The sequence below is a fragment of the Pongo abelii genome, chromosome 13 (genome assembly GCF_028885655.2).
Source record: "Pongo abelii isolate AG06213 chromosome 13, NHGRI_mPonAbe1-v2.0_pri, whole genome shotgun sequence".
Classification (NCBI taxonomy): domain Eukaryota; kingdom Metazoa; phylum Chordata; class Mammalia; order Primates; family Hominidae; genus Pongo; species Pongo abelii.
Genome location: NC_071998.2, coordinates 63,223,695 through 63,249,322, shown reverse-complemented (window position 1 = coordinate 63,249,322; position 25,628 = coordinate 63,223,695). Strand labels below are relative to the sequence as shown.

Sequence of the window (25,628 nt, the reverse complement as noted above, 5' to 3'; positions counted from 1 at the left end):
CTGTATCAAATGGTAGATCTACTTGCAGTTCTTTAAGGAATCTCTACACTGTTTTCCATAGTGGTTGTGCTAGTTTACATTCCCACCAGCAGTGTAGAAGTGTTCCCCTTTCACCACATCCCTGCCAACATCTATTATTTTTTTATTTTTATTTTTATTTTTATTTAGGCCATTCTTGCAGGAGTAAGGTGGTATCAATTGTTGTTTTGATTTGCATTTCCTTGATAATTAGTGATGTTGAACATCTTTTCATATGTTTGTTGGCCATTTGTATATTTTCTTTTGAGAATTGCCTGTTCATGTCCTTAGCCCACCTTTGGATGGGATTGTTTTTATTGTTTTTTTTGGTTCTTTTGTTTTTTTTTTTCTCGCTGATTTGTTTGAGTTTCCCATAGATTCTGGATATTAGTCCTTTGTCAAATGCATATTTTGTGAAGATTTTCTCCCACTATGTGGGTTGTCTGTTTATTCTGCTGATTATTTCCTTGCTGTGCAGAAGCTTTTTAGTTTAAATAAGTCCCACCTTAAAAACAATTTATCCTTGTTTTGTTGAATTTGCTTTTGGGTTCTTGGTCATGAATTCTTCGCCTAAGCCAATTTCCAGAAAGGTTTTCCCAATGTTATCCTCTGGAATTTTTGTTGTTTTGGGTCTTAGATTTAAGTTTTTCATCTATCTTGAGTTGATTTTTTTATAAGGTGAGAGACGTGGATCCAGTTTCATTCTTCTACATGTGGCTTGTCAATTATCCCAGCACCATTTGCTGAATAAGATGTCCTTTCCCCATTTTATGTTTTTGTTTGCTTTGTTGAAGATCAGTTGGCTGTAAGTGTTTGGACTTATTTCTGGGTTCTCTATTCTGTTCCATTAGTTTATGTGCCTATTTTTATACTAGTGCCATGTTGTTTTGGTGACTATAGCCTTCTGGTATTCTTAGAAGTGGAGGAATGTGATTCCTCCAGATGTGGTTTTTGCTTTTGATTTTTTGTTTGTTTGTTTGTTTTGCTTAGTCTTCCCTTGGCTATGCAGGCCATTTTTTGGTTCCATATGCAATTTTGGATTTGTTGTTGTTGTTGTTGTTCTCTGAAAAATGATAGTGGTATTTTGATGGGAATTGCACTGAGTTGGTAGATTGCTTTTGGCAATATGGTCATTTTCACAATATTGATTCTACCCATCGATGACCATGGGATGTGTTTTCATTTGTTAGTGTTGTCTATTATTTCTTTCAGTAGCATTTTGGGGTTTTCCTTGTAGAGGTATTTCATCTCCTTGGTTTGGTATATTCCTAAGTATTTTATGTTTTTTGTGGCTATCGTAAAAGAGTTTGAGTTATTGATTTAAATCTCAGCTTGGTTTCTGTTGATATATGGCAGTGCTACCGATTTGTGTACATTAATTTTGTATCCTGAAACTTTGCAACAGTTTGACTTCTTCTTTATCAATCTGAATGCCCTTTATCTCTTTCTCTTATCTGATTGCTCTGGCTAGGACTTCTAGTACTATGTTGAATAAAAATGATAAAAGTGGGCCAGCCGTGGTGGCTCACACCTGTAATCTCAGCACTTTGGGAGGCTGAGGTGGGCAGATCACGAGGTCAGAAGATCGAGACCATCCTGGCTAACACAGTGAAACCCCGTCTCTACTAAAAATACAAAAAATTAGCTGGGCATGGTGGCGGGCACCTGTAGTCCCAGCTACTCAGGAGGCTGAGGCAGGAGAATGGCATGAACCTGGGAGGCAGAGCTTACAGTGAGCCAAGATCATGCCACTGCTCTCCAGCCTGGGTGACAGAGTGAGACTCCATCTCAAAAAAAAAAAAAAAAAAAAAGTGATGAAAATGGACATCCTTTTCTTGTTCCAATTCTCAAGGGGAATGCTTTCAATTTTTCCCTATTCAGTATAATGTTGGCTTTGGGTTTGTTGTAGATGGCTTTTATTACTTTAAGGTATGCCCCTTCTATGCTGAATTTGCTGAGTGTTTTAATCATAAAGGGATGCTGGATTTTCACAAATGCTTTTTCTGCATCTATTGAGATGATCATGTGACTTTTGTTTTTAATTCTGTTTATGTGGTGGATCACATTTATTGACTTACATTTATTGACTTACATTACTAAACCATCCCTGCATCCCTGCATCCCTGCATCCCTGCATCCCTGCATCCCTGGTATGAAACCACCTTGATCATGGTGGATTATCTTTTTGATATGCTGTTGGACTCTGTTAGTATTTTGTTGAAGATTTTTACATCTATGTTCATCAAGGATATTGGTCTGTAGTTTTCTTTTTTGTGATACCCTTTCCTGGTTTTGATACTAGGGTGATAATGGCTTCATAGAATGATTTAGAGAGGATTCTCTTTCTCTATCTTGTGAAATAGTGTCAGTAGGATTGGTACCAATTCTTCTTTGAATGTCTGATAGAATTCAACTGCGAATCCCTCTGGTACTGGACTCTGTTTTGTTGTAATTTTTTAAAATAACATTTCAATCTCACTGCCTATTATTGGTCTGTTCAGAGTTTCTATTTCTTCATGGTTTAATCTAGGAGGGTTGTATATTTCCTGGAATTTATCCATCTCCTTTAGGTTTTCTAGTTGGTGTGCATAAAAGTGTTCATAGTAACCTTGAATAATCTTTTGTATTTCTATGGTATTGGTTGTAGTATCTCCTGTTTTGTTTCTAATTGAGCTTGTTTGCATCTTCTCTCTTCTTTTCTTGGTTAATCTTGCTAATAGTCTATCAATTTTGTTTATCTCTTCAAAGGACTAGCTTTTTGTTTTATTTATGTTTTGTATTTTTTGTTTTAGATTCCCTTAGTTTGCTCTGATCTTTGCTATTTCTTCTCTTTTGCAGGATTTGGATTTGGTTTGTTCTTGTTTCTCTAGTTCCTTGAGGTGTGACCTTAGAATATCTATTTATGCTCTTTTAGACTTTTTGATGTAGGCATTTAATGCTATGAACTTTCCTCTTAGCACTACTTTTGCTGTATCCCAGAGGTTTTGATAGGTTGTGTCACTATTATTGTTCAGTTCAAATAATTTTTTCATTTCCATCTTGATTTTATTCTTGACCCAACAATCAGTCAGGAGCATGTTGTATAATTCCCATGTATTTGCATGGTTTTGAAGGTTCCTTTTGGAGTTGATTTCCAATTTTATTCCACTGTGGACTGAGAGAATACTTGGTATAATTTTGATTTTCTTAAATTTATTGAAGTTTGTTTTGTGGCTTATCATACGGTCTATCTTAGAAAATGCTCCACATGGTGAGGAGTAGAATGTATATTCTGCAGTTATTGGATAGAACGTTCTGTATATATCTGTTAAGTCTATTTGTTCTAGGGTATAGTTTTAAATCCATTGTTACTTTGTTGATTTTCTGTCTTGATGACGTCTAGTGCTGTCAGTGGAGTATTAAAGTCCCCACAATTATTGAGTTGCCGTCTATCTCATTTCTTAGGTCTAGTAGTAATTGTTTTATAAATTTGGGAGTTCCAGTGTTAGGTGCACATATATTTAGGATTGTGTTATTTTCCTGTTTGACTAGCCTTTTATCATTGTATAATGTCCGTCTTTGTCTTTTTTAACTGTTGTTACTTTAAAGTCTGTTTTGTTTGATATAAAAATAGCTACTCCTGCTCACCTTTGGTGTTCAATTGCATGAAATATCTTTTCCTACCCCTTTACCTTAAGTTTATGTGAGTCCTGTGTTAGGTGAGTCTCTTGAAGACAGCAAATACTTGGTTGGTGAATTCTTGCCTCTTCTGCCATTCTGTATCTTTTAAGTGGAGCATTTAGGCCATTTATATTCAATGTTAATATTGAGATGTGAGGTATTATTCTATTTGTCATGCTAGTTGTTGCCTAAATACCTTGGTTTTTTTTTTTTTTATTATTGTGTTATTGTTTTATAGATCCTGTGAGATTTATCCTTTAAGAAAGTCCTGTTTTAGTGTATTTCCAGGATTTGTTTCAAGATTAAGAGCTTCTTTTAGCAGTTTTTGTAGTATTGGCTTGGTAATGGTGAATTCTGTCAGCATTCGTTTATCTGGAAAACACTGTATCTTTTCTTCATTCATGAATCTTAGTTTTGCTGGACACAAAATTCTTGTATGGTAAATGTTTTATTTAAGGAGGCTAAAGATGAGACCCCATCTAGCTTGCAAGTGATCCCTTCTTGTAGCTTGTAGGAATCCCTTCTCGCTTGTAGGGTTTCTGCTGAGAAATCTGCTGCTAATCCAACAGGTTTTCCTTTATAGGTTAACTGATGCTTTTGCCACACAGCTCTTAAGATTGTTTCCTTCATCTTGACTGTAGATAACCTGATGACTATGTGCCTAGGCAATAATCTTTATGCAATGAATTTCCTGGGTGTTTTATGAGCTTCTTGTATTTGGATATCTAGGTCTCTAGCAAGGCCAGGGAATTTTCCTCAATTATTTTTTCAAACATCTTTTCCAAAGTTTTAGATTTCTCTTCTTCATCGGGAACACCAGTTATTCTTAGGTTTAGTCATTTAACATAATCCCAAACTTCTTGGAGGCTTTGTCATTTTTAATCCTTTTTCTTCATCTTTGTCACATTGGGTTAATTAAAAAGCCTGGTCTTTGAGCTCTGAAGTTCTTTCTTCTACTTGTTCAATTCTATTGCTGAGACTTTCCAGTGCATTTTGCATTTCTCTAAGTGAGTTTTTCATTTCCAGAAGTTGTGATTGTTTTTTATTTATGCTATCTATTTCACTGGAGAATTTTCCATTCATATCCTGTATTTTTTTTAATTTATTTAAGTTGGACTTCACCTTTCCCTGGTGCCTCCTTAATTAGCTTAATAAGAGACCTTCTGAATTATTTTTCTGGCAATTCAGAGATTTCTTCTTGGTTTGGATCCACTGCTGATGAGCTAGAGTGCTCTTTGGGAGATGTTAAAGAACCTTGTTTTGTCATATTATCAAAATTGTCTTTCTTGTTCTTTCTCATTTGAGGAAATTATGTCAGAGGAAAGATCTGGGGCTCATGGACTGCTGATCTGATTCTTTTGTCCCACAGGGTGCTCCCTTGATGTGGTGCTCTCCCACTTTCCCTAGGGATGGGCTTACTGAGAACCAAACTGCAGTGATTGTTATTTCTCTTCTGGGTCTAGCCACCCAGCAGAGTGACTGGGCTCTAGGCTGGTACTGGAGGGTGTCTGCAAAGAGTCCTGTGATGTGATTCATCTTCAGGTTTCTTAGCCATGGATATCAGCACCTGCTGTGGTGGAGGTAGTAGGGGAGTGAAGTGGACTCTGTGGAGGTCCTTAATTATGGTTTTGTTTAGTGTGCTGCTTTTGTGTTAGTTGGCCTCTGGCCAGGAGGCGGCATTTTCAAGAGAGCAACAGCTGTGGTAGCATAGGGAGAAAACAAGTTTGCCCTAAGGTGGCCTAGATAAGTATTTGGGTTTCTCAGGCTGTAGGCGGCACCATAGAGCTCCCAAGAGATGATATCCTTTGTCTTTGGCTACCAGCAGGGTTAGAGAAAGACCCTCAGGTGAGGACAGGGTTAGGTATGTCCGAGCTCAGACTCTCCTTGGGTGAGGCTTGCTGCGGCTGCTGTAGAGGGTGGAGGTGTGGTTCCCAGGCCACTGAAGTTATGTTTTCAGGGGGATTATAGCTGCCTCTGCTCCATCATATGGGTCACCAGGGAAGTGGGGGAAAGACAGCAGTGATAGGTCTCACCCAGATCTCATGCAGTTTGAATGGCCAGTCTCTCTCCCACTGTGCCCCACCAATAGCACTGAGTTTATTTTGAGGTAGCTGGTGAGCAAGGCTGAGAATTTGCCCTAGGATACAAGCCTCCCTGGTGAGAAAGCAAGCAGGACTTTCAGGTTTCACACCTCCCTGCTTACTGCAACTTTACTAATATCTGCACTCCCAGTTCACCCCCTCCCCCAGATTATGTCCGAGGAACTTTGTGTTCAGTCAAAATTGTTACAAAGTGCAGCTGGGAATTTCCTTTTCCCTGTGGTCTTTCCTCAATTTTACTGGCAGTCCTCCCCAGGGGCCCCTGCAAGACAAAGTCAGAAATGGCTTCCCTTGGGACCAAGAGTGCCCACAGGGCTCTTCCCACTGCTTCCTCTACCCCCTGTATTTCGCTTGATTTCTAAATTTATCTCATCTCTGAGTAAGGCTAATCCTTCTCCCGTGATCTGGACCTTCACGTTCTCCAGTATGTGTGTTTGGGGGCGGATGTTAGCCCTCACACTTTGCGTACTCACAGTTTTTTGGCTGTCTCACAGAGCCTGCAGAGGGAAGCTGCTTCCTCCAAAGAGTGTGTGTGGATTTTCTTGGCTTTCCTGGTATGTTCCTGCAGTATTTCTTGGAGCAAAAGTTCACAATGTGAATCTCCACACGCTGTTCTGAGTGGGAGCTACAAGTTAGTCCTGCCTCCTATCTGCCATTTTCCCCTATTGTCCCATGGGCTTTATGTCTGAACCATGATAGTAACCTGAAAAACATAACCTTCATGAAAGTGACAATACAAAAATTCAAATCATAAGAAAATATCAGGGACACTATCTGTTTTCATTGAGTGAGAGAATAATTTTGGACCAGTTATTTTTAATAAAAGCAAAACATAAATATAACTAATACCAAAGATTTCTAAATCAAACAGAAAAAAGTTAATTTCACACGTGGCACTTTGGATTGGTTATCAGATGTAGATGATACTTGATTTTATGCATCATGTGAGATTTGGCTTCCAAGTAATGGTTTTAAATATTTTCCTTAACCTTGAAATTTCTTTAAAAGAAAAAGAGATAATTCCTATAGAGAGTTTATGTAACCACAAATAAAATAGTATAAAGAGAAAAATTTAGTGACTTCTAAGGCTCATTGCTATGAAATAAGAAACCTATTAAGTGGTAGTAAGTAATATAATTGATCCATATGTTGACCACAGCTGTGTTAAAATGTGTACATATTGATTTAAAAGTCTATATTGACCATCAATGCCTTGACACAAAGATGTGTTCTAAAAGGAGTCAAATTTAAAGTTAATCCTTCTATTTTAATGTAAAGTTGATCTTTGCAACTGAATCTTTAAATTAAGTGTACAAAGTAGAATAGTTAAACTAATTATGCTATATTAATGTAGAGGAATATTTGATACCTATTAAGATATCCTGAAGTAATTTTTGTGACATAGGAAAATGTTTAATTAAAAAGTGGGATAAAACTAGATATATCTTATGATCCACACTTTTTTATTGAGTCTGTGCATATATAATTGAGAATCTAAAACAAAATATTAACAGAAGTTATTTTGAGTGGTGGAAATGTGGGACTTCTTCTACATTTTTATTTCATTAACATTTTCCAAATGTGCTGTCATTAATATATACCATTTTATAAATTTTTAAATAACCATAGGATTTGTATGGAAACTTCTTTGTGGTATATGTGAAGAAAATGTGTGTAATACAACATCTAACTTGTCAGAAGAGGACAAGCATTTTATGTACACATTTTTTCATTATTCATAACTGCTGAGTCATCAAAATCAGTCCTGGAAAAGGCAACCAGACCATTTGAGGCCAAATAGCCAAAGTGATCTGTTACAAAAGAACTTCAAGAAAAAGATAGCTCATGAAGGGGCTTAAGAATTCCTGATGCCATCATGTAATGGCATTTCCTTCTTACAGGACTTATATGGGAATTAAGGCTATGACTACAGTTTTGTGGGTTTTTTTTTTTAACATCAAGGTTAGGTCTCAAAGTCTCCTCCAAGAATGCAAGTGCATATGCGCATTGAGAGCTGTGAACACATGCAAATCTCATTCTTGAGTCTCTTGTTTTTGAAATCCTGCTTACTTATTCTTTTGGTTATATTTCTGGCTCTCATACTTGTAGACATTCATCAAGATAGGAAAACATAGCTCAGGTCAAAATTTTGTTAATATAAACCCCTTGATAAAGCTTAAACTATGTGTTCCTCTGAGAAGCCTAAACAAATAATTCAAAGAATGTGTTGAAATGCAGTTCTTTGTTTTTCAAGTGAACAGCAAAGCTCTTAAATAAGTAAATCTAGTTTTTGCACATATTTCTCGGACCTTTTTTATTGTTCTCAGAAAGAATAAAAGGTGAAGTCTAGATTTTTGTTTGCTTCTTTACCTTCTAAATTTCTCCAATAGCTTTGATTATTAGATATGGAAATGAAGATACAGAAATAAATAATAGCAATCAGATCATCCTAGTGGAAGGCTATTCTCTGAATAGCCATAAAACGGCTTTGAAAGTGGTCTTCATGTTTCAGATTCTTGTCCATATAACATGAAAATATTTTCAACAATTCTCTGGAGACTGAAAAGGTTAAAATTTCAAAAGCTGCTTAACTTAAATCAGGTGAGTAGGTGCTATAAAAATCCAACATATTTTTTAATTTATGGAAATATTGAAACTCGGCATATCATGTCTGAATGTTTATAACGTGAACATTCATTCTAAAAGTACATTGCCTTTAGGAGATGAATGTCTTTGGGGAACAGTTTGTCATCTCTCATCATCTTTGTGACGTAGATCAAGAGAAGGAAGTGCAATCCACATTGTAAATGTGACAAAACAATAAATCAATTTGCTAATCTTACTACTACACAGTGCAAAAATGATCCAAGTAGAAATAAACACTAGCTTTATTTACTCATCTGCATTATAATCTAATTAAACAATAAACTCAGCCTATCAACAGACAATCCATTTCTTACACATAGTAAAATTTTTTCATGCAGGTAACAGAAGTTTTTATCTCATAACACAATTGCTGTAAGTTAAATTGATTCAATTTAATTAATGAGCATTTATTCAGTGCCTACTTGTGCACAGCACTATACTAGGCATACAAAAGAGTTAGAAGATATAACCCCTGCTCACAGAGAATTTACAGTCAGGACAAGAAAAATAATCCATGCATTCAAAAAATAATAAGGAACCATTACAAGTCACATGAAAATCAACATAAATAATAGACTCTGAATTAAAGACATAAGAGCCCAAGGAATCCTAAAAAGGGAGTGATAAGATTGAGAATGGAAGTCAATCTGAAAAAGATAAGCAGAGGAATAAAGTTTAGAACTGGCAGGGAAACAGTGCGATTATTCTATGGCTGCCTTTTGATGATCGAAAAGAATGAGAAACTCAGAGACAGAATAATAAAAATTAGCAAGTCAACTGCAGGGAATGGCAAGCAAATTGGCTTAGCTTTGGAAAGGCACACTGAGTTAGGCTATGCAATTAAAGTCACACAACAAGGCTAGTGAAGGTATTGAGTGTTACTGCTCAAAGTCAATTCAAACTGTAAATCCATAATAATGCTTAAACATATCTATAAATTAAGGCCCCCAATAGAAGTGTGTTTTCCTGACCTTAACAAAAAAAGCAAAGAAAAAAATTATAGAACATTAGAATCTAAGCTTACAGGATATGACTGTTAGAGTAGATAGTTAGGCAAACATAAAAACATAAGCAGGGCAAGAGAGGCCCCCCCACCACCCATCTCACAGGAATGTCAGGTGACCATTAGGTGATGGTCAGGTGGTGGTTAAACTATCTCTCTAAAATAATAATTGGTGGCAACCAGTGCTAGGGAAAGACAGTCTCCCAATAGATAGAAAACACCTGAGCTGGAGATTTAGGAGTTGGGCGAGTGGGCTCAAGCATGCCCACTAAGCAAAATGGCAGAGTTTAACTGGTATACGACCTTCCTCCAGGAATGCTGAATGGTAAGGGAAAACATCACAAGTGAGCATGCACACAACTTCAGTAACACATTGTACACATAGCTCCTTCCAACTGCTGGCAGGCCACGATCCACACGGACAGCCCATCCGCCAAAAAAATCAAGGGAGGAGAGATGCAAACTCCAGACCCATATCAGTGTATAGAACCCCAGGTCAAAGCTGAACAGGGCACTTGGAACTCTCAATTTGCCCACTTGGCTCTCTTCCAAGTATATTTTATTTCCTTTTGTTCCTGCTGTAAAACTTTTTAATAAACCTACACTCCTGCTCTAAAACTTGCCTCAGTCTCTCCCTCTGCCATAAACCTACTTCTGCCCCTCAGCTGAATTCTTCCCTCCAAGGAGGCAAGAATCGTATCAAGTTTGATGCAGACCTGTATGGATTCACCACTGATAACATGATCATTGGAAGACAAATGAGCAGACTGTGAGAGAACAACAGTCATTTAAGATGTCTTTCCTTTTTTTTTTTTTAATTTTATCTCATAAAAAGCTAGGTTGTATAAGACTCGCATACCTTCTCAAAGTAAGAGATCTTCAAGATCTTCAACTCAGTGCTATCCAGGCCCCAATTCATATAGGATTTTTTTTTCTTCTAAAAACCCTATTTCTTTTCATACTGAATCCAGCACCAAATACAAAGGTTTTAGGAATATATTTGTGGGGCACATGGTTGGGGAGACAGGTAGAAAAAAAGAGAACATAAGGTATTGGTTTCAAAAAGTGAGTTAATGAATGATTACAATGAGTACTTTTTGCAAATATTTCTGAACTTAGAGGAAAAAGGGTGAAATATTTCTGCTCTCAGTTTAAGGAAACTAAGGCAAAAGAAACATATAAAATGAAAGTTCATATGAAAAAAATTTTTTTATTTAACCTACCAACTAAACCAGTATACTGTATTGCTGGATTATACTCACTTCTAAACTCAATTTGTTCAAAAAAAAAAAAAAAGTCATGAAATGGAGCAGGGGAGAGAGTGGCTGCGCAGAAATAGTTTCTGACTTGGAATAAGGTTTAGATTCCTGTCGCTCAGGCAGGACTGATGATGCCTTAATTGGCCAGCATGACCTTGAAAATCCATCAAGGGTAGAGCAGGAAAATAGCAGTTCCACAGTGCTTGTTCTCTGGGTGTTCACATATTGCATTACTTTTAAACAGCAAGGCAAAATGTACCTTTTCTGGGCTCTCAGGATACTTGTTACTGGCCACCAGCAGCTGCAGCTGTTCACAAAACAGAAAAAAAAAAAAAAAAAAAAAAAAAACAAGGAGAGAGAGAGAAGATGAACAGGAAGCAAATAAAAACGTAGCTTTCAGTGTGCTTAATGGTTCTGAATGAGGTGGCCAGAAATCTGTATTGTCCAAATGTGCTCTACTTTCCCATAATATTTACCATTTTAATGTTCAAAATATTTCCATGTTTCTTAGTTTGCAAAGGCTTCACATATTCTAAACAAGGCAGAATGAATGTACTACTTTTTTGTAACATTTATACATTATTGCTTATGTGATGAATATTTTATATTTTTCCAATAAAATAGTTCCTCATTTTTCAGTAGATATTCAGTAGGTGTTTACTGGGTGGCCATACACATTATGGAAAAAATATCAGATGAATAGCATGCTATAGCATTATATTATCATTTAAAACAATAAAGATAACATAAAGAAGGCAACAAAACCAAGTTTTGAACATTTGTTGTTTGAGGACACCCAGCATCCTTTTCCCCTTCTCTTAGGTAGGTGTGCCCTCCCCAGTGCGTTTCATGTGTCAGGAAAACAGACCAATCCCAGCTCCAAGGGTGGGTCCTGACTGACTTCAGTAACTTACCTTACTCAGACACAGTGACTGGCACAAGGATGGACACATGACCCATATGGGGCCAATCTGAAAGGAGGAGAGGTTGAGGAATTTCTAGGAAAGTTTTACAGTCTAAGGACATGGCATTGGAAGTTGCTGCATCCATTCCTGCTGCCATAAAGGTCAGCCAATGTGAAAGAAGTTTAGCTTAAGAGATTCACAGAGAGGTGGGCTCAGACCTGACCCTGTTCTAAACTTAGAATAAAAAGTGCCCTGAAGGCTGGGCACAGTGGCTCATGCTTGTAATCCCAATACTTTGGGAGGCCAAAAAGAGAAGATCACTTGAGCCCAAGAGTTTGAGAGCAGCCTGGGCAACTTAGCAAGACCTCACTTCTGCAAAAAAATTAAAAATTAGCCAGGCATGGTGGTGCACTGTCCCCACTACTCAGGAAGCTGAGGAGGAAGGATCACTTCAGCCTGGGAAGTTGGAGCTGCAGTGAGCCGAGATCATACCACTGTCCTCCAGCCTGGGCCACAGAGCCGGACCAGGTCTCAAAAAAAAAAAAAAAAAAATCCTTTGGGTATATACCCAAAGGATTACAAATCATACTGCTATAAAGACACATGCACACGTATGTTTATTGCGGCACTAGTCACTATAGCAAAGACTTGGAACCAACATAAATGTCCATCAATGACAGACTGGATTAAGAAAATGTGGCACATATATACCATGGAATACTATGCAGCCATAAAAAATGATGAGTTCATGTCCTTTGTAGGGACATGGATGAAGCTGGAAACCATCATTCTCAGCAAACTATCGCAAGGACAAAAATCCAAACACCACGTGTTCTCACTCATAGGTAGGAACTGAACAATGAGAACACTTGGACACAGGAAGGGGAACATCACACACCAGGGCCTGTTGTGGGGTGGGGGGCTGGGGGCAGGATAGCATTAGGAGATATACCTAATGTAAATGACGAGTTAATGGGTGCAGCACACCAACATGGCACATGTATACATATGTAACAAATCTGCACGTTGTGCACATGTACCCTAGAACTTAAAGTATAATAAAAAATATATATATACTTTAAAAAAAAGTGGCCTGAAGCCATACATACCATTTCCCTGCATTTGTGTGGTCAAATAAATTACTCTTTCTTAATTAAACCAATTTGAGTGCTTTATTACTTGCAGTGGGGAAACAGTCCTACTAATGTAAAGAGTTTTAAAGTTAGGAGTGAGGACAAAGTTGGAAAAGGTTTTCACTAAAGTTCTTAGGTATCACCTTTCCATTGGGGAACTCAAAGCATATTATTAATTTTGGCAACTAGAAGCTGGCTTTACTGTAATATTTTAAAAATTAAAGAAGTTTTTTAAAAAAGAAAGTTTAATGGATTAGAAAGGGCTTCTGGCAATCAGTGGTGGAAAGTCCAGAGGACCCTCTTGGGATCTTCTCGCCATATCCTTCCATGTATGAGAATAGTCAACATGGGCAGGAGAGCATCCGCATTTGTATCTGCTGTTTGTATATGACTATATGGGGGATTTCTTCATTTTCTGTGCATTTTCAAGGTCACTTTTAAAAATCACTACTGCCAAGTTTACATGCCCACATTTTCATTTCTCTTTTTTTCCTCTCATTAGATAACAACCAAATCCCCTGGATGTGATGCCTGAGAAGGGCTAAAAAGGTGGAAGGTAAGGATTGCGGAACGACTCGCTCACGGCAATAATGTCACTCACCATCCAGTGGAGAAAAAGCAAAAAAAAACAAAAAAGAAAGAAAAAGAAAAATTACAAACATAAACATATCTCCAACCTGCTCGTGCAGCTGCCATTTTCTTGTTTCGCATTTTGTTCTCCAAAGCTTGCTACACAATAAAAAATAAGGGAAAAAAATTAGATTTCTCAGTGTTTTCTACTACTTGACATTAATAATGATAATATTTCTATGAAATAAATTGTATCTTACCATTTTCATCTTCTTTTTTAGATCCAGATTTGCTGCCTTCTGGCCCTTGGCAGTAGCATTGAGATAATAGATGGCCAAACTAAATTAAAAAGAAAAAAAATACAATGTAAGGTATATTTCAGTTCCCCAAGATACTTCTTAAATTCGTATTCAGTAAATTATGAAATATCAGCATGGGAATGAACATTAAGCTATTTTCTACTCTAAATCTCTTGTCTTATAGATAAAAGCTGAGGTCCAGAGAGGTAAAGAGATACACTCAGGATGACATAGGGATGAAGCTGGGGTGAAGCTGGAAAGTTGGGGCCCAAGGCTCCTGATCCACAGCCTGTTCTGTCTGCTATTTCACACTGCCTAATATTAGCTTTTTCCTGGAAATGTATTAACATCAGTTTAAACTGGAATTGAAAGTAGCATTTTAAATGGATGGCGATGGCATCCCAGAAAATGGAAAACCTACTGCGGCTTAGGGAATATGCTGAACAAAAAGGAAAACGACTTTCTGCCTTAGATTTCGTCCTTTGGCCTTTGCAGCTAAGAATATAATCCTCATAGGCATAGATAACCAACACGGAATTTTTTCCATAGAATGTATTGTTTGCATTTCTTTCTCCCTCAAAAAGAAAATGTTGTATAAAGGAATATTCTTGGATTTTAAATGACATTTACATTCTAGAAAGGGCAAATTCTAGCCAGACAATTCTGTAAAAATAAATATGCTTATCTTCACTTAAGGCAAAATGAACAAACAAACAAAGAAAAAATGCAGTAAAAAAGGTAACTTATATTACTCTTTGCTGCAAATAACTGGATATTGAACACATTTCCTCTACTCCCCAGAATGAAAGACAGTATCCTTTATGAGCCATCTGGTGCTAGCAACACAATTATTGATACGGTTTGGCTGAGTTTGTTTATCTCTTACATGAGTGATGGGAGTTTAAAATTACATACATAAATGCATGCAGGGCAATGTCTGGCATGAAATAGGTGCTCAATAAATGTTTGTGTGTGTGTGTGTGTTTGTGTGTGGTGTGTATTATAAGGATTTTCTTAGAAAAGTTCCTGGATTTAGAAGATGAACTCAAAGATTTCACAAGTCTTTTCAAGTTCTGGAATTCTCTATTTATCCACCATGATTTTCTGCCTTGTAATTCACGTTAAATAAGTATTCCTCACAAATCTTTTTCTAGTCTCCAAAGGAATGAAACTGCCTTCAGAGAACTAACCTGAACTCTGCTTAGATACCCAAAAGCCATCCAGGTTGATTTAATATAATCCATTGGGGGAAATTCAAAATACTAGTACAATTCTCTAATTGAAGGTAATAAAAAGCAAAGCCAATTGTATGGGCCCCATAAATAGAAGATGAGATCTCAGAATTTGAAAAAATATACTCAGTAATAAGCTAAAATCTGGGTTTTAAATCAGAACCTCAGAGCCACAATCAACCTTTCCGTACATCTATTTGACACTTGCATGGGGCCAGCTTTCCTCCAGGCTGTCCAGATCAAAGCAAACGAGGTCCTGCAGGCTGAAGATGACTGCCAGACTGTTTTGTATGGCCCATGAATTAAGAATGGTTTTTCTGTCTTTTAAACGGTTATATTAGTAATTACTTAATTAAGAGCCTCAATTTTGCCTCTTGGCCTAATTTGCCTCTGGCCCTCGAATTAGGAAAAGTGTGCTGACCCTGGGTCTATACCACCTCGGACAAGTGGCTTTCAGCCCATCTAAAATTCCCACTGATTCTGATCCCTGTTTGGTGCTGCAAGTAAGTGTAGGAAATAAGGAGAAGACATGAGTTTAAATTCCACTTATTAGTCACTTGACTTGGGGCAGAATTTCAATGTGTTATTGACAGTATGATTAATGAAGCCAACTTCTCAAGGCTGTTATGGAAATTAAACGAGTCAGTGTGTAAATAGTACCTGAAACAAAGGCAGTGTTAATTCCTTTTAAACACTCTTAGGACTGATTACTAAATCTTTGGATTAAGGCATTTGAACAATGCCACTCCTTCACTTAAAAATAAACATGTCTCCTAATAAAGTAAGAATATGGTAACGAAATCTGACATTTACATTGTGTGTGTGTGTGTGTGTGTGTTTTAAACAACACCTCATTCATACCACTAAAGGGCCTTGACTCTCAAAGGCCACAGGATACTGATTAACGTGCTTTCAGAAGCCACTGTATCATGGACATGTAGAGAAAGAAAATTGTTTCAAAGGCCATCTGGTGAAACATGCTGCATTCAGTAGGTCATTTTCTAATGCATCTGTGCCAGAGACTTACTATCAGATTCTTAACAGCACCCCATTATCAAGGTTATGTAATATATAATGGTAATCTGATTTACTGTTTAATTATCCCTACAGGTTATTAGCTCTCCTTCACAGAAAGCCTCGTGGTATAAAGAAGTGAGCACTGGATTTACTGTGAAAGGATCTGCTTTAGGTCCTTCTATGACCATTTTACTCTCTCTCTTGTCTAGGGAAAATCACTTTCTTTCTGTAAATCAATTTCTTAAGTTATAAAATTGAAGAAGATAAACCTGCCCTCACTACTTTATGTGGCTTGTGATCATGACAATAACTGGATCAGAATCCCTGCTCATTTACTGCAAACCACTGGGAGTTTTCTCCTTGAGATTTTCTCGTTTTACCTTTATTTAAATGAACCAAATCCTTTGCATCAACTTTGTTCTTAAAATGTCCCTGGGGTTGTTTAATATTTACCCCCTGACTGAGAGTCGTGGCAGCTCCAGACATTCTATGTAGGAGGCACTCAGGGACTGAAAGGAAGAGATGGACGCTGCTTTTGGCTCTCCCACAGCAAGTTTATACTTTTACTTAGAATCTAAGTTTATCTGTGATGGCCAAGAGTCAGAAGCCAATGAAAGTTATGTGAAAACAAAAGTCATCTGACAAGTTCCCCTTTGGAAATCACTTCTGACTTTGAAGGGACAGACTACAGGAACTTCTCAAGATCCTCTGGTCCTCTGATTCTATTATCATGAACACACAGTTATTGACGACCCTCTAACAACAAGGACGGTGAAATTTTTGAGACCCTTTAAGCCCTTGCCCCTAAAATATAGTCTATAGGGCCCCCAAGAGGAATATTAACTTAGAGGATCATTATTTCTGTATATTCACTGCCATCTGCTTTATGGAACGAGAGGTGGAGGCCGGGTTGTTGGGGGAAAGCTCAATGTACTGATTAGATTTAGCATTTAGCATTTATGTTTCCCTTGCTTTAGCTGTTTACGGATAATTATTGTGGTTACTTGGAAACAAATCTTATAATCCTGGGGAAGCAAAGACAGATGCAGATGGCTGTGAATTACATCCAATAGGATCAGAATATGGCTCATGAATTTTAGCCTCTCACCACCATGTAATCAGTGTTGAATTTGGATAGGTTACAGCAGAACCCTTAGGGAGAGTGAGACAGAGCTGAAAAAGCTGAAATGTAAAAGCAGCCAGGAAGAACATCACAAAGGCTCTTTCTATGAGGAGGAAAAGCACATACACCATCACCAAAATGACAGCAATGACCAGCCCAGGGTTCGAAAGCTGTCTCAAGATCTTCGCCATCCAGCTTGGGAAATCATGCTCCAGGGTCTCTCCAATGACTTCAAACATTCTATTTTTGCCACTGGGGGAATTAAAAAGGGGGAGATAAGTTTATTAAGAACATATGGAAAAACCATGGTTAAAGCAAGAAAACTGGAAATCTTTCTCAATTACTGCTTAGGTCCTCTTTCAGATTAGGAATCTGATGTTTAGCTACAACTGCTGACACTTTGACCTCATGTAGCCAATATATGGGTAAGATACGAGAAATATGATCCCAATATAAACATATAGTCAAAGCAGTTAGGAAATTAACCACATATTTAGGAGAAGATTTTTAAAAACTGTATTTCTAAGATTTTGATTGAAATATATTTTGTAAATAGCTCATAAGTCTGCCTCTCAGTCAGCTGCTCTTGTAGGAGAACACTCTTTTTGAGCTAAGTAAATAGTGCACTCAATTTTTAATTAGCCTTGGAAATGAGAGCAAGGAATAGCCCAGTGGAATAAAATCCATATATAATCCAATATCTCTTTCCACGCAATAGCTTCCACCTCATTTTCCACCAGACTTCCTTCATCAGATATGTTAATAGGTAAGGTAACCACACCAAATCATGGGTTCTTTCCCTCTCAGTTTCTTCTCCTGGATAGGCCCTAATGAATACCAGCTTAGCTCCACTGCTCAGATCCATGAAGGCAAGTATCAGCTCCTATAAACTAGAAAAATGAGAACAAGATGTCTTGACTTACTAAGGAATAGCTAGAATTGTACCATAATATTCAAAATATTCACTACACCATTATTTTCTCTGTATATGCATACTGATTTTACTATGAAAAGATGTAATTTTCAGAAGAGATTTGGGTTGGGTTTCACCAAATTGTATGCATCATCAGAATAAATGTTGGTGCAACATTTAATACAATGTTTAGTTTTGCTTTTGCATTTTAATCTTTAAGCATTTTCAACTACTAAATAACAATGACACACAAGTCCCAGATTATGTTTTTTTTCTCCTGGTCTAACCAATACTATCTTCCAGCAGACAGAGTGACTCCAAGTATTTTGTCAGTAGTCGTTGGACTACAGAGGTACAAGTTTTGCTTCACAAATTAAAGATCTACACCCTAATTTTCAAGACTTATGATACATAAGAGGGAATGAAGCTTACAAGCAATATAAGATTATAACTCCCTACTCCAATAAGTTTTATTTTTCACCATTCCATTCTAATTGTTCATACCCCCCAATGCAGCCCCAGCCAGATGGAATACAGGATAAGCAGATAAATTAAAAGTACCAAAAAAGATAAGACCATCTATCCTCCCTTCTCCAGCATCTCAGGTCATAGCTGATGAATGTAGTTAGAGTGGGGAAATTCAAATCTTATGAAATTATCCCTACCCACAAAGGCCTTCTCAGCATCCAGTGTGACTCAAAGCAAAGTTGCTGAGTCCCTGAGGATTCTTGTGTACCTTTTTCAGGTCAGGCCTTTTACCAAAGAAAAGAGTCCAGATATCTTAATTACATAAAAATTATGGAAGCGTCTACACGTCCCTGGCAATGCCTTCTCCTGCCAGGTTAGCCAAAGTGTGCTATTACACAATATTCTCAGAATTGTTTTCCAGTTGTCTGTGTCAACCCATAGTCCTGCTGTAGGCATAGTTCCACTCTAGATTAGAACAGCTTATGAGAAGGCCTGTCTTCCCAGCTGGGTGATAAATGCCACAGGACCAGAATCAATGCTTAATGCATGGACTTAACCCTGCGTCTCCTCTAGTGCTTAGTGCACAATAAGCAGTCGTTATTCATTCATTCATTCAAATTATTGACCACCACTTTACTGTGTCCTAGACCCACAGAGATGAAACTGCTGTATCCCCAATCTCTAGAAGTCAGCTAAACTATTAAGAAAAATAGACGCATAAAGCCTGATTGCAAATGACAAATATAGTAGCAGCCTCACAATATAATTTTAACTTTTAATACTAAAAAATCTGCACCTAGTATACTGATAGCAACAGGAGTCAGCCAAATGCCTAGGCAGATAGGGGCAGGTACCTGGTGAAATGCCACCTGTAAGCCAAAGACAGTTTAAAGCCTGAAAGCCAGCCCCGAAGTTAAATCCTCAGACTGGATTGAGAACTTGTCTTCCTGTTTGGTGCACTTTCCTCTGATTCATCCCCACCCTTCACCTATTTTACATATACCTACCCTTTCCTAATTGGTTTTCTACACTGTCATGTCTACCTTTGAGTGATATCTTCACTTTAACCTTTTTTGCATACTCATACACCAATCAGCACACACTTTCCATCCTGTGCCTATAAGACCGCAGACTCAGTTGGTAGAGGGGAGAGATGGCCTGACTTTGGGGAAGAGACAACCTGACTTTGGGGAAGACGACCTGCTCTTCCTGGCCCCTCTCCAACTGCCCTCTCTGCTGAGAGCCAATTTCATTACTCAATAAAATTCTCCTCCTTCACCATCTTTCAATAATCCATGTGACCTCATTCTTCTTGGATGCTGGACAAGAGCTCGGGGCCCACCAAATGCGGGTACCCAGGAAAGGCTGTCACACTGGCCCTCTGCCCTCTCCAGTGGAGGGCAGCTGCCCCATGTGACGAGGCAAGGGGCCAACTGAGCTGCTAACACACTGCCATCCATCAGGCTGAGGATGGTAGAACTCAGGAAGCATTGTAACACCCCCTCTGGGGCTTTGGGGTCATAAGCACTTGGGCACCATTGCATTCTCTTCAAGGTGACACAACTCGTCTGGCCACGGGCCCCACATGGAGCTTGCTCCTGTGTCAGTGCCCGGCGTGTCTGGCCAGATCCAGCACTCGCTTGCCCACGTGCTTCCTCCCACAAGGGGTTAAGCACAGCAGGCCGAGTAGACAGGGCGCCCCTCTGTGAGTCCAGCGAAGGGGCTGAGAAACATCCTGTGTCAGTACAAGCTCAGTTATGAAAAATTATGCATAAAAGGCAAACCAGAATATAAAATGCTAAAACGTTGTTATTTCAGGTTTTCAAGATTATGGGCCATGTTTCTTTTCATGTAAAAATATTTCTACAATGTTTAGGTTTTCTAGCATAAACACATATTATCTTTGCAATAAGATGAAAATACGTGAAAAATAAAATTGTCATAATGTAAGCAGGGATGTATATAAAAACCTAGAGAACTATAAATTGTTCAGAATTATTGACATAGGTGGGAGGAAGCATCAGGTGTCAGGAAATGCTATAGAATTGCCTTCATCTGGACATCTTTAAATTGTCAACTATTTACCATAAATCCACTTACTAGCCTATTGGAATAATTTCTTGGAAAATTTACCCTCTCTAGCCAGGTCTTATAAAACCAGACAAGCTAGAATATCTCATCAAATTGCCTTACTGAATGGATAAATATACTATAGCCATCTTACCTGAAAACTTCCCTACACTGGAGAGCAACTAGCCATCACTGTGACCTCCAGTAACCTAGTTCAAATTTATATTTCCTAAATTGCTGCTTGCCCAGGATCCAGATAGAATCAGACAACCTTCACCAGGAAGGTTAAGCAAATCACCTAAAACTCAGGGTTCATAAAGATGACAAGCTATGAGGTACCCACTAATACGAGCATTCTCACCTCATTTCTAGAGCAGGACAATCCTTTAAAACGTTTAAGTCCAGACAAATAAACAATGTAAACATCCTTTGGCTCCAAAGTGAGGAAACTGACATGAAAAAACATCTAAATAGCATAGAGATACTCCTTCCCAGTACTCCACTGAAAATATTTAAAATTCCCTGATTTCTCACAAATCACCCTAAAGAACTGACTCAAGTAACCAAACACTATTTGTTCCCCAATAACCTAAGGAAATTAAAAAATAAATAAATAATTTTAAAAATAAAGAAAAATAAATTTCCCTGATTTCAAAATAATACTTTACATTCCATAATTTTGCCTAAGTTTGCCAATTAAGAAAGCCAGAAGAGTTAGGGCTTAAGAAGCTGAAATTGTGCAACTATTGTTCATGTCTAAGAGGTATTGTAAATCTGAATGCATCTGTGGAGATCCATGTTTACATTGTGTGGTTTCCCTTATAGGAAGCTAAGGTCCTTTGCTATGTTTTACTGAGAAGGAACAACTTCCAATTAATAGCTTAATGCACACCTAAACTTATCCTGGATAATAAGTAGTGTGAATAATTTGCAATTAACTAAAGCCTTTGAATGGCATATTCCTTGAACTTTGTACTCTGAGATTGGTTAGGGATTTATTGAGACGAATGTCCCATCAAGACTGTAATTTCATATTTAGTCTCCAGATGTCACTGTCTGCATTATTTATTTCAGCCCACTTGGAAACACACACACACACACACACACACACACACACACACACACACACACACACACAATGGAATTAACAGAGCTTCTCAACATCAGTTTTCTGAGTATATAGAGGTCCAGCTAGTTTAACTCAATCAGCTGGCTTCACATTTTTTTGGTTTCTAGCAAAGCAATAACTCAGACTGCTGTTAGAGTGAAAATGTCTCTTATACACTTAGTCTGCCAGCAATGAACCTTTTGACTTTAATTAAATAACTTGGGCCTGACAACATAAAGGAGGAATTTATGCTCATTAGTATTTAGTAATAATTCTCTTTCCTAGGTAGAGTGTGGGGTATTCTCTCTCTCTCTCTTTTTAAGGTAGTGATGCACAAGAGAAGTAGTGATAGCTGACCATGTCTGGATGTGATGACCCAGAGTCAGGCAAACTCACATCCAGACCAGTGTCATCAGACCTTGCTCTTAGCTGTCCCCTAAAGTGGAAACAGCTCAGATTCACCATATGTGTTTTACCCAGGCAGAGCCTGGAAAAGTATAAAGTATTTTCTCTTTTATGATTCCCAAATGAGGAAATAGATAGAACTTGCCTAAGAATCTCCATGTCACCTATTGAACCTGAATACCCAAAGGATCTCATTTCTTTTTTTTCCTTTTCTTTTCTTTTCCTTTTTTTTTTTTGGTTTTTCTTTTTTTTGTTTTTGAGACAGAGCTTGTCTCTTGTCCCCCAGGCTGGAGTGCAATGGCACCATCTCGGCTCACTGCAACCTCTGCCTCCTGAGCTCAAGTGATTCTCCTGCCTCAGCCTCTCAAGTAACTGGATTACAGGCACCCGCCACCACACCCGGCTAATTTTTTTTTTCTTCATATTTTTAGTAGAGACTGGGTTTCACCATGTTGGCCAGGCTTGTCTGGAACTCCTGACCTCAGGTGATCCGCCTGCCTCAGCCTCCCAAAGTGCTGGGATTACAGGCATGAGCCACTGCACCCAGCCGGGATCTCATTTCCACCAACCAAAAATGTCATTGTTTGGGGGAAAAAAATAGCTTATACAATGAATGGCCATTCCCACCTCCACCCCCAAAAGAACACCATGCCTGAGTCAAATTTCAAAAACAAGAGACCTGAAGGGACCACAGTCAAAAGATGGTGGGAGGGACACGATCATGTACAAGACAGGCATGGTGGACAGGAAGAGGATGAGCAGTAGCATGCCCAGGTAGAAGTTATTCGATCTGGAAGCTTTGAAGACCCTGGCCTCAGGAACATTGCAGCACATAACGGCCCAGCACTGGAAGTACATGGATGTATGGAGTCGAAGGATATTGATGCCTGGGAGGCTGGGAGCAAAGAAGGAGCCCATCCTAGAAAGAAAACAGAACTCTGCTCACTTTTGAGTCTTTACTCCATAACAAAGTCACACTGCACCTGTTTATCTGACATCATGCTTCTTTTCCAAAGGCAGAAAATATACTGCCACTTTCAACCACACAAACCCTTTTCATAAATAAACTGCACTTATCTATTTCCAACTTCTAAACACATTTTGCCACTTTCCCCATTATTATAGGAATTGCATATCATAATTATTTCATAGAAAGGATGCTGTTAACTAACTATACCTACTATCATTAGTGAATTTAAACTACAACAGAGTAAATAATATTTACAATTGTTTTACTTCTTTCTTCTAATTCTAAAATAAACCTTCCCCAATACTTGTATCATTGACTGATATATCTATAAATATCTTATTAAAAATAATTAACCTTTAAAATCACTTCTTCTACTCAAATAAACTGTACATTTGAATTAATCACTTTTGTCATGAATAATTAGTTTTTGCTTAATGACAGGAGGTCAAGTTTGCAGTGGGCCCTGACTGTACAACTGAAGAAAATTTTTTGCTTAATGAAAGAAGAAAATTAAAATAAATTTTCTCTTTCTGATGTTGATCATTTTCTCTTTGTAGGTGATACAGTGTTTTAAAGCCAATTGCAATATGTATTTATGCCTCCTAAAATAGGGTTTTATTGAAAATTTATAACTAGCTTATAGGTTTTTGAGATGAAAATTCCACACATTTATTTAAATTTAGTTTGTCGGTTTACTTTCTTACTTTAGCTCGTCTCGGGAATTCTCTGCTTTGCGCATCTGAGTTTGTGTAACTATTTTAAAATACTGCTTTGAGGTGGGAACCACTTAGGTGTGGTCACTTTTACTTGATGGCTTAGTTGATTATTTCAACAAAATAAGTTTCACTCTTCTTGGATGAGAAAATTCATTAGCACCATGAATCAATACAAACAACAATTTATTATTTCAAAATCAAAAAGAAGATACATGTGCACGTATTTTAAAAATGTAAGGGGAGCCCTGTCTTTTAAACTGTCCTATCTATAATGAAGCCCTCAACATCTCTTGCTAGGTTTAGCATTTTGTACTTCCTCAATAGTTGTTTAGCCAATCCAACGTAAATTTGGTTCATTATAGAGACATTTTTAATTTAGATGAAGAAATTCGTTTCTGCTATAATTGAACTTTTGCCAACCCAAAGTTAACTCATTTCTTTGAAAAGTGGAATATTGTCACAATTTGGGCTGTCCTGTTGACAAGATTTCAGACAATAGATATGAATGGTATTTTACTATAATGAATTGAACAAAGACTTTGTAGGAAGTTAAACTATTTTTTTCTAATGAGAGGATAGATTTTAAAACAATACAGTATACTTTTGTTACAGGACAGCAAGAGAGAGAGAACGCCAAAAAAGTGAGCAAGTAAGCAAGTGATAGTTCCAGCTAATGGGTTAGAATTGCAAAGCACTAGATTATATCCCACAATACCAATACTTGTTGATGTAATACACTTTGAGTCTTTCTAAAAATCAGATGGCGACATCACTTGTTTTGGCCAATAAAGTATGAATAGAAATTAGGTCCTTACTGCTGGGTAGAAACTTTAAAAGCCCTGTGTGGTTTTTCCTTCTCTTCATTCTCTGCTAGTGTGATAGCAATGTTTCAGATGGATCCTATTCCATCAGTCTGGGTCTCTAAAGTGAAGGTAAGTTCTAAGAGCAAAGCTCTTCTTCCACCCCACACTGAACATGTTCTTTTTATGAGCTGCTAAGATTTTGAGGTTGTTTCATTGTTGCATAACCTGATCAATTCTAAAACATAATTTAGCATGTAATTCAAAATCGAGACTTGCCTAAAACCACATATATTTGTACCTATATACATGCACATTGTTTGCATGTTGCTTATTATTTGTGTATGCATCTATAAATAAATTTCAAAATTTCAAAATAAATATCACAAAGACATTTTGAACAAATAACTCAAGAGACATAACCTAGAAAAATAAGTCCTGGCATAATAATATCTGAATGTTAATGCTCATCCTATCTTTGCTCATGCATCACTAATCAGCTCGGCTCACTAAGTCCCTTACCCAGGCATGATCCCATCATCTGTCAGTAAAAATCATTGTAACACTTTAGCCTTATAAAATTCTTTTCTTCCAGGAAGATCAAAGAAAATGAAAGCTTCTTTTATTTAACTCTCCTTATTACTTCAGCGACATGTACATGTCAGGTAAATTATTCACATCTGATCAACTGAGAAAGTGAAGAAAAAAAGGTGATAAACCTGGCCGGAGAGTACCCAATGAAGCAGTGTTGGAGCAGTGTCCAAAACTCATTTTCTCTTTCACTGTGTGTTCTCTGCCATTTCTCAATATCCTGCTATGATAAAGATATTATGTGCTTTCATCATTTAAAAATATTAGCACAGAAACCATCATGTGTATTTCAAAAAATAAGTGTGTAAATAAAGGTTACTGATCATTCAACCAAATCATAGCAAAATAGATTTTATCTATAAATGTTGATGTTAACAACATCTGCATAAATAACCTCCACTACTCAGCAATTCCTAAAGCAGTAATTCAATGTCTCCAGTCACAAGCCAATGGAATTGAATAAAAAATCCCTGTACCTTTTTGATTGTTTCTGTAGAAAATGGTTAAGCTCAGGCATTATATCCTCATGCTTCATAAAATAATGGAACAATTGTGTGTAAGGACCTTTGTGCAGAGTCAGCCTACTAATTTTACATTACACCTGCCCCACACCTCCCTCTACA

At 37.6% G+C, this 25,628-nt stretch overlaps 1 protein-coding gene across 2 annotated transcripts in view; it reads right to left on the bottom strand.

Moving 5' to 3' along the window:
- Positions 1 to 8,649: 8,649 nt before the first annotated feature.
- The window catches only part of TMC1 (transmembrane channel like 1), a 261,833-nt gene continuing 244,854 nt past the window's right edge, over positions 8,650 to 25,628 (bottom strand). The window contains exons 17-21 of one of the 2 annotated variants that reach the window (XM_063714120.1): positions 22,608 to 22,847; positions 17,091 to 17,216; positions 13,554 to 13,632; positions 13,401 to 13,452; positions 8,650 to 10,992 (exon numbers count right to left, since the gene is read on the bottom strand). In XM_063714120.1, the coding sequence (XP_063570190.1) occupies positions 10,970 to 10,992; positions 13,401 to 13,452; positions 13,554 to 13,632; positions 17,091 to 17,216; positions 22,608 to 22,847 (520 nt within the window). In that variant the 3' untranslated portion in view covers positions 8,650 to 10,969. The remainder of the gene's footprint in view (positions 10,993 to 13,400; positions 13,453 to 13,553; positions 13,633 to 17,090; positions 17,217 to 22,607; positions 22,848 to 25,628) is intronic. The other variant, XM_024252337.3, reaches the window with a different exon arrangement.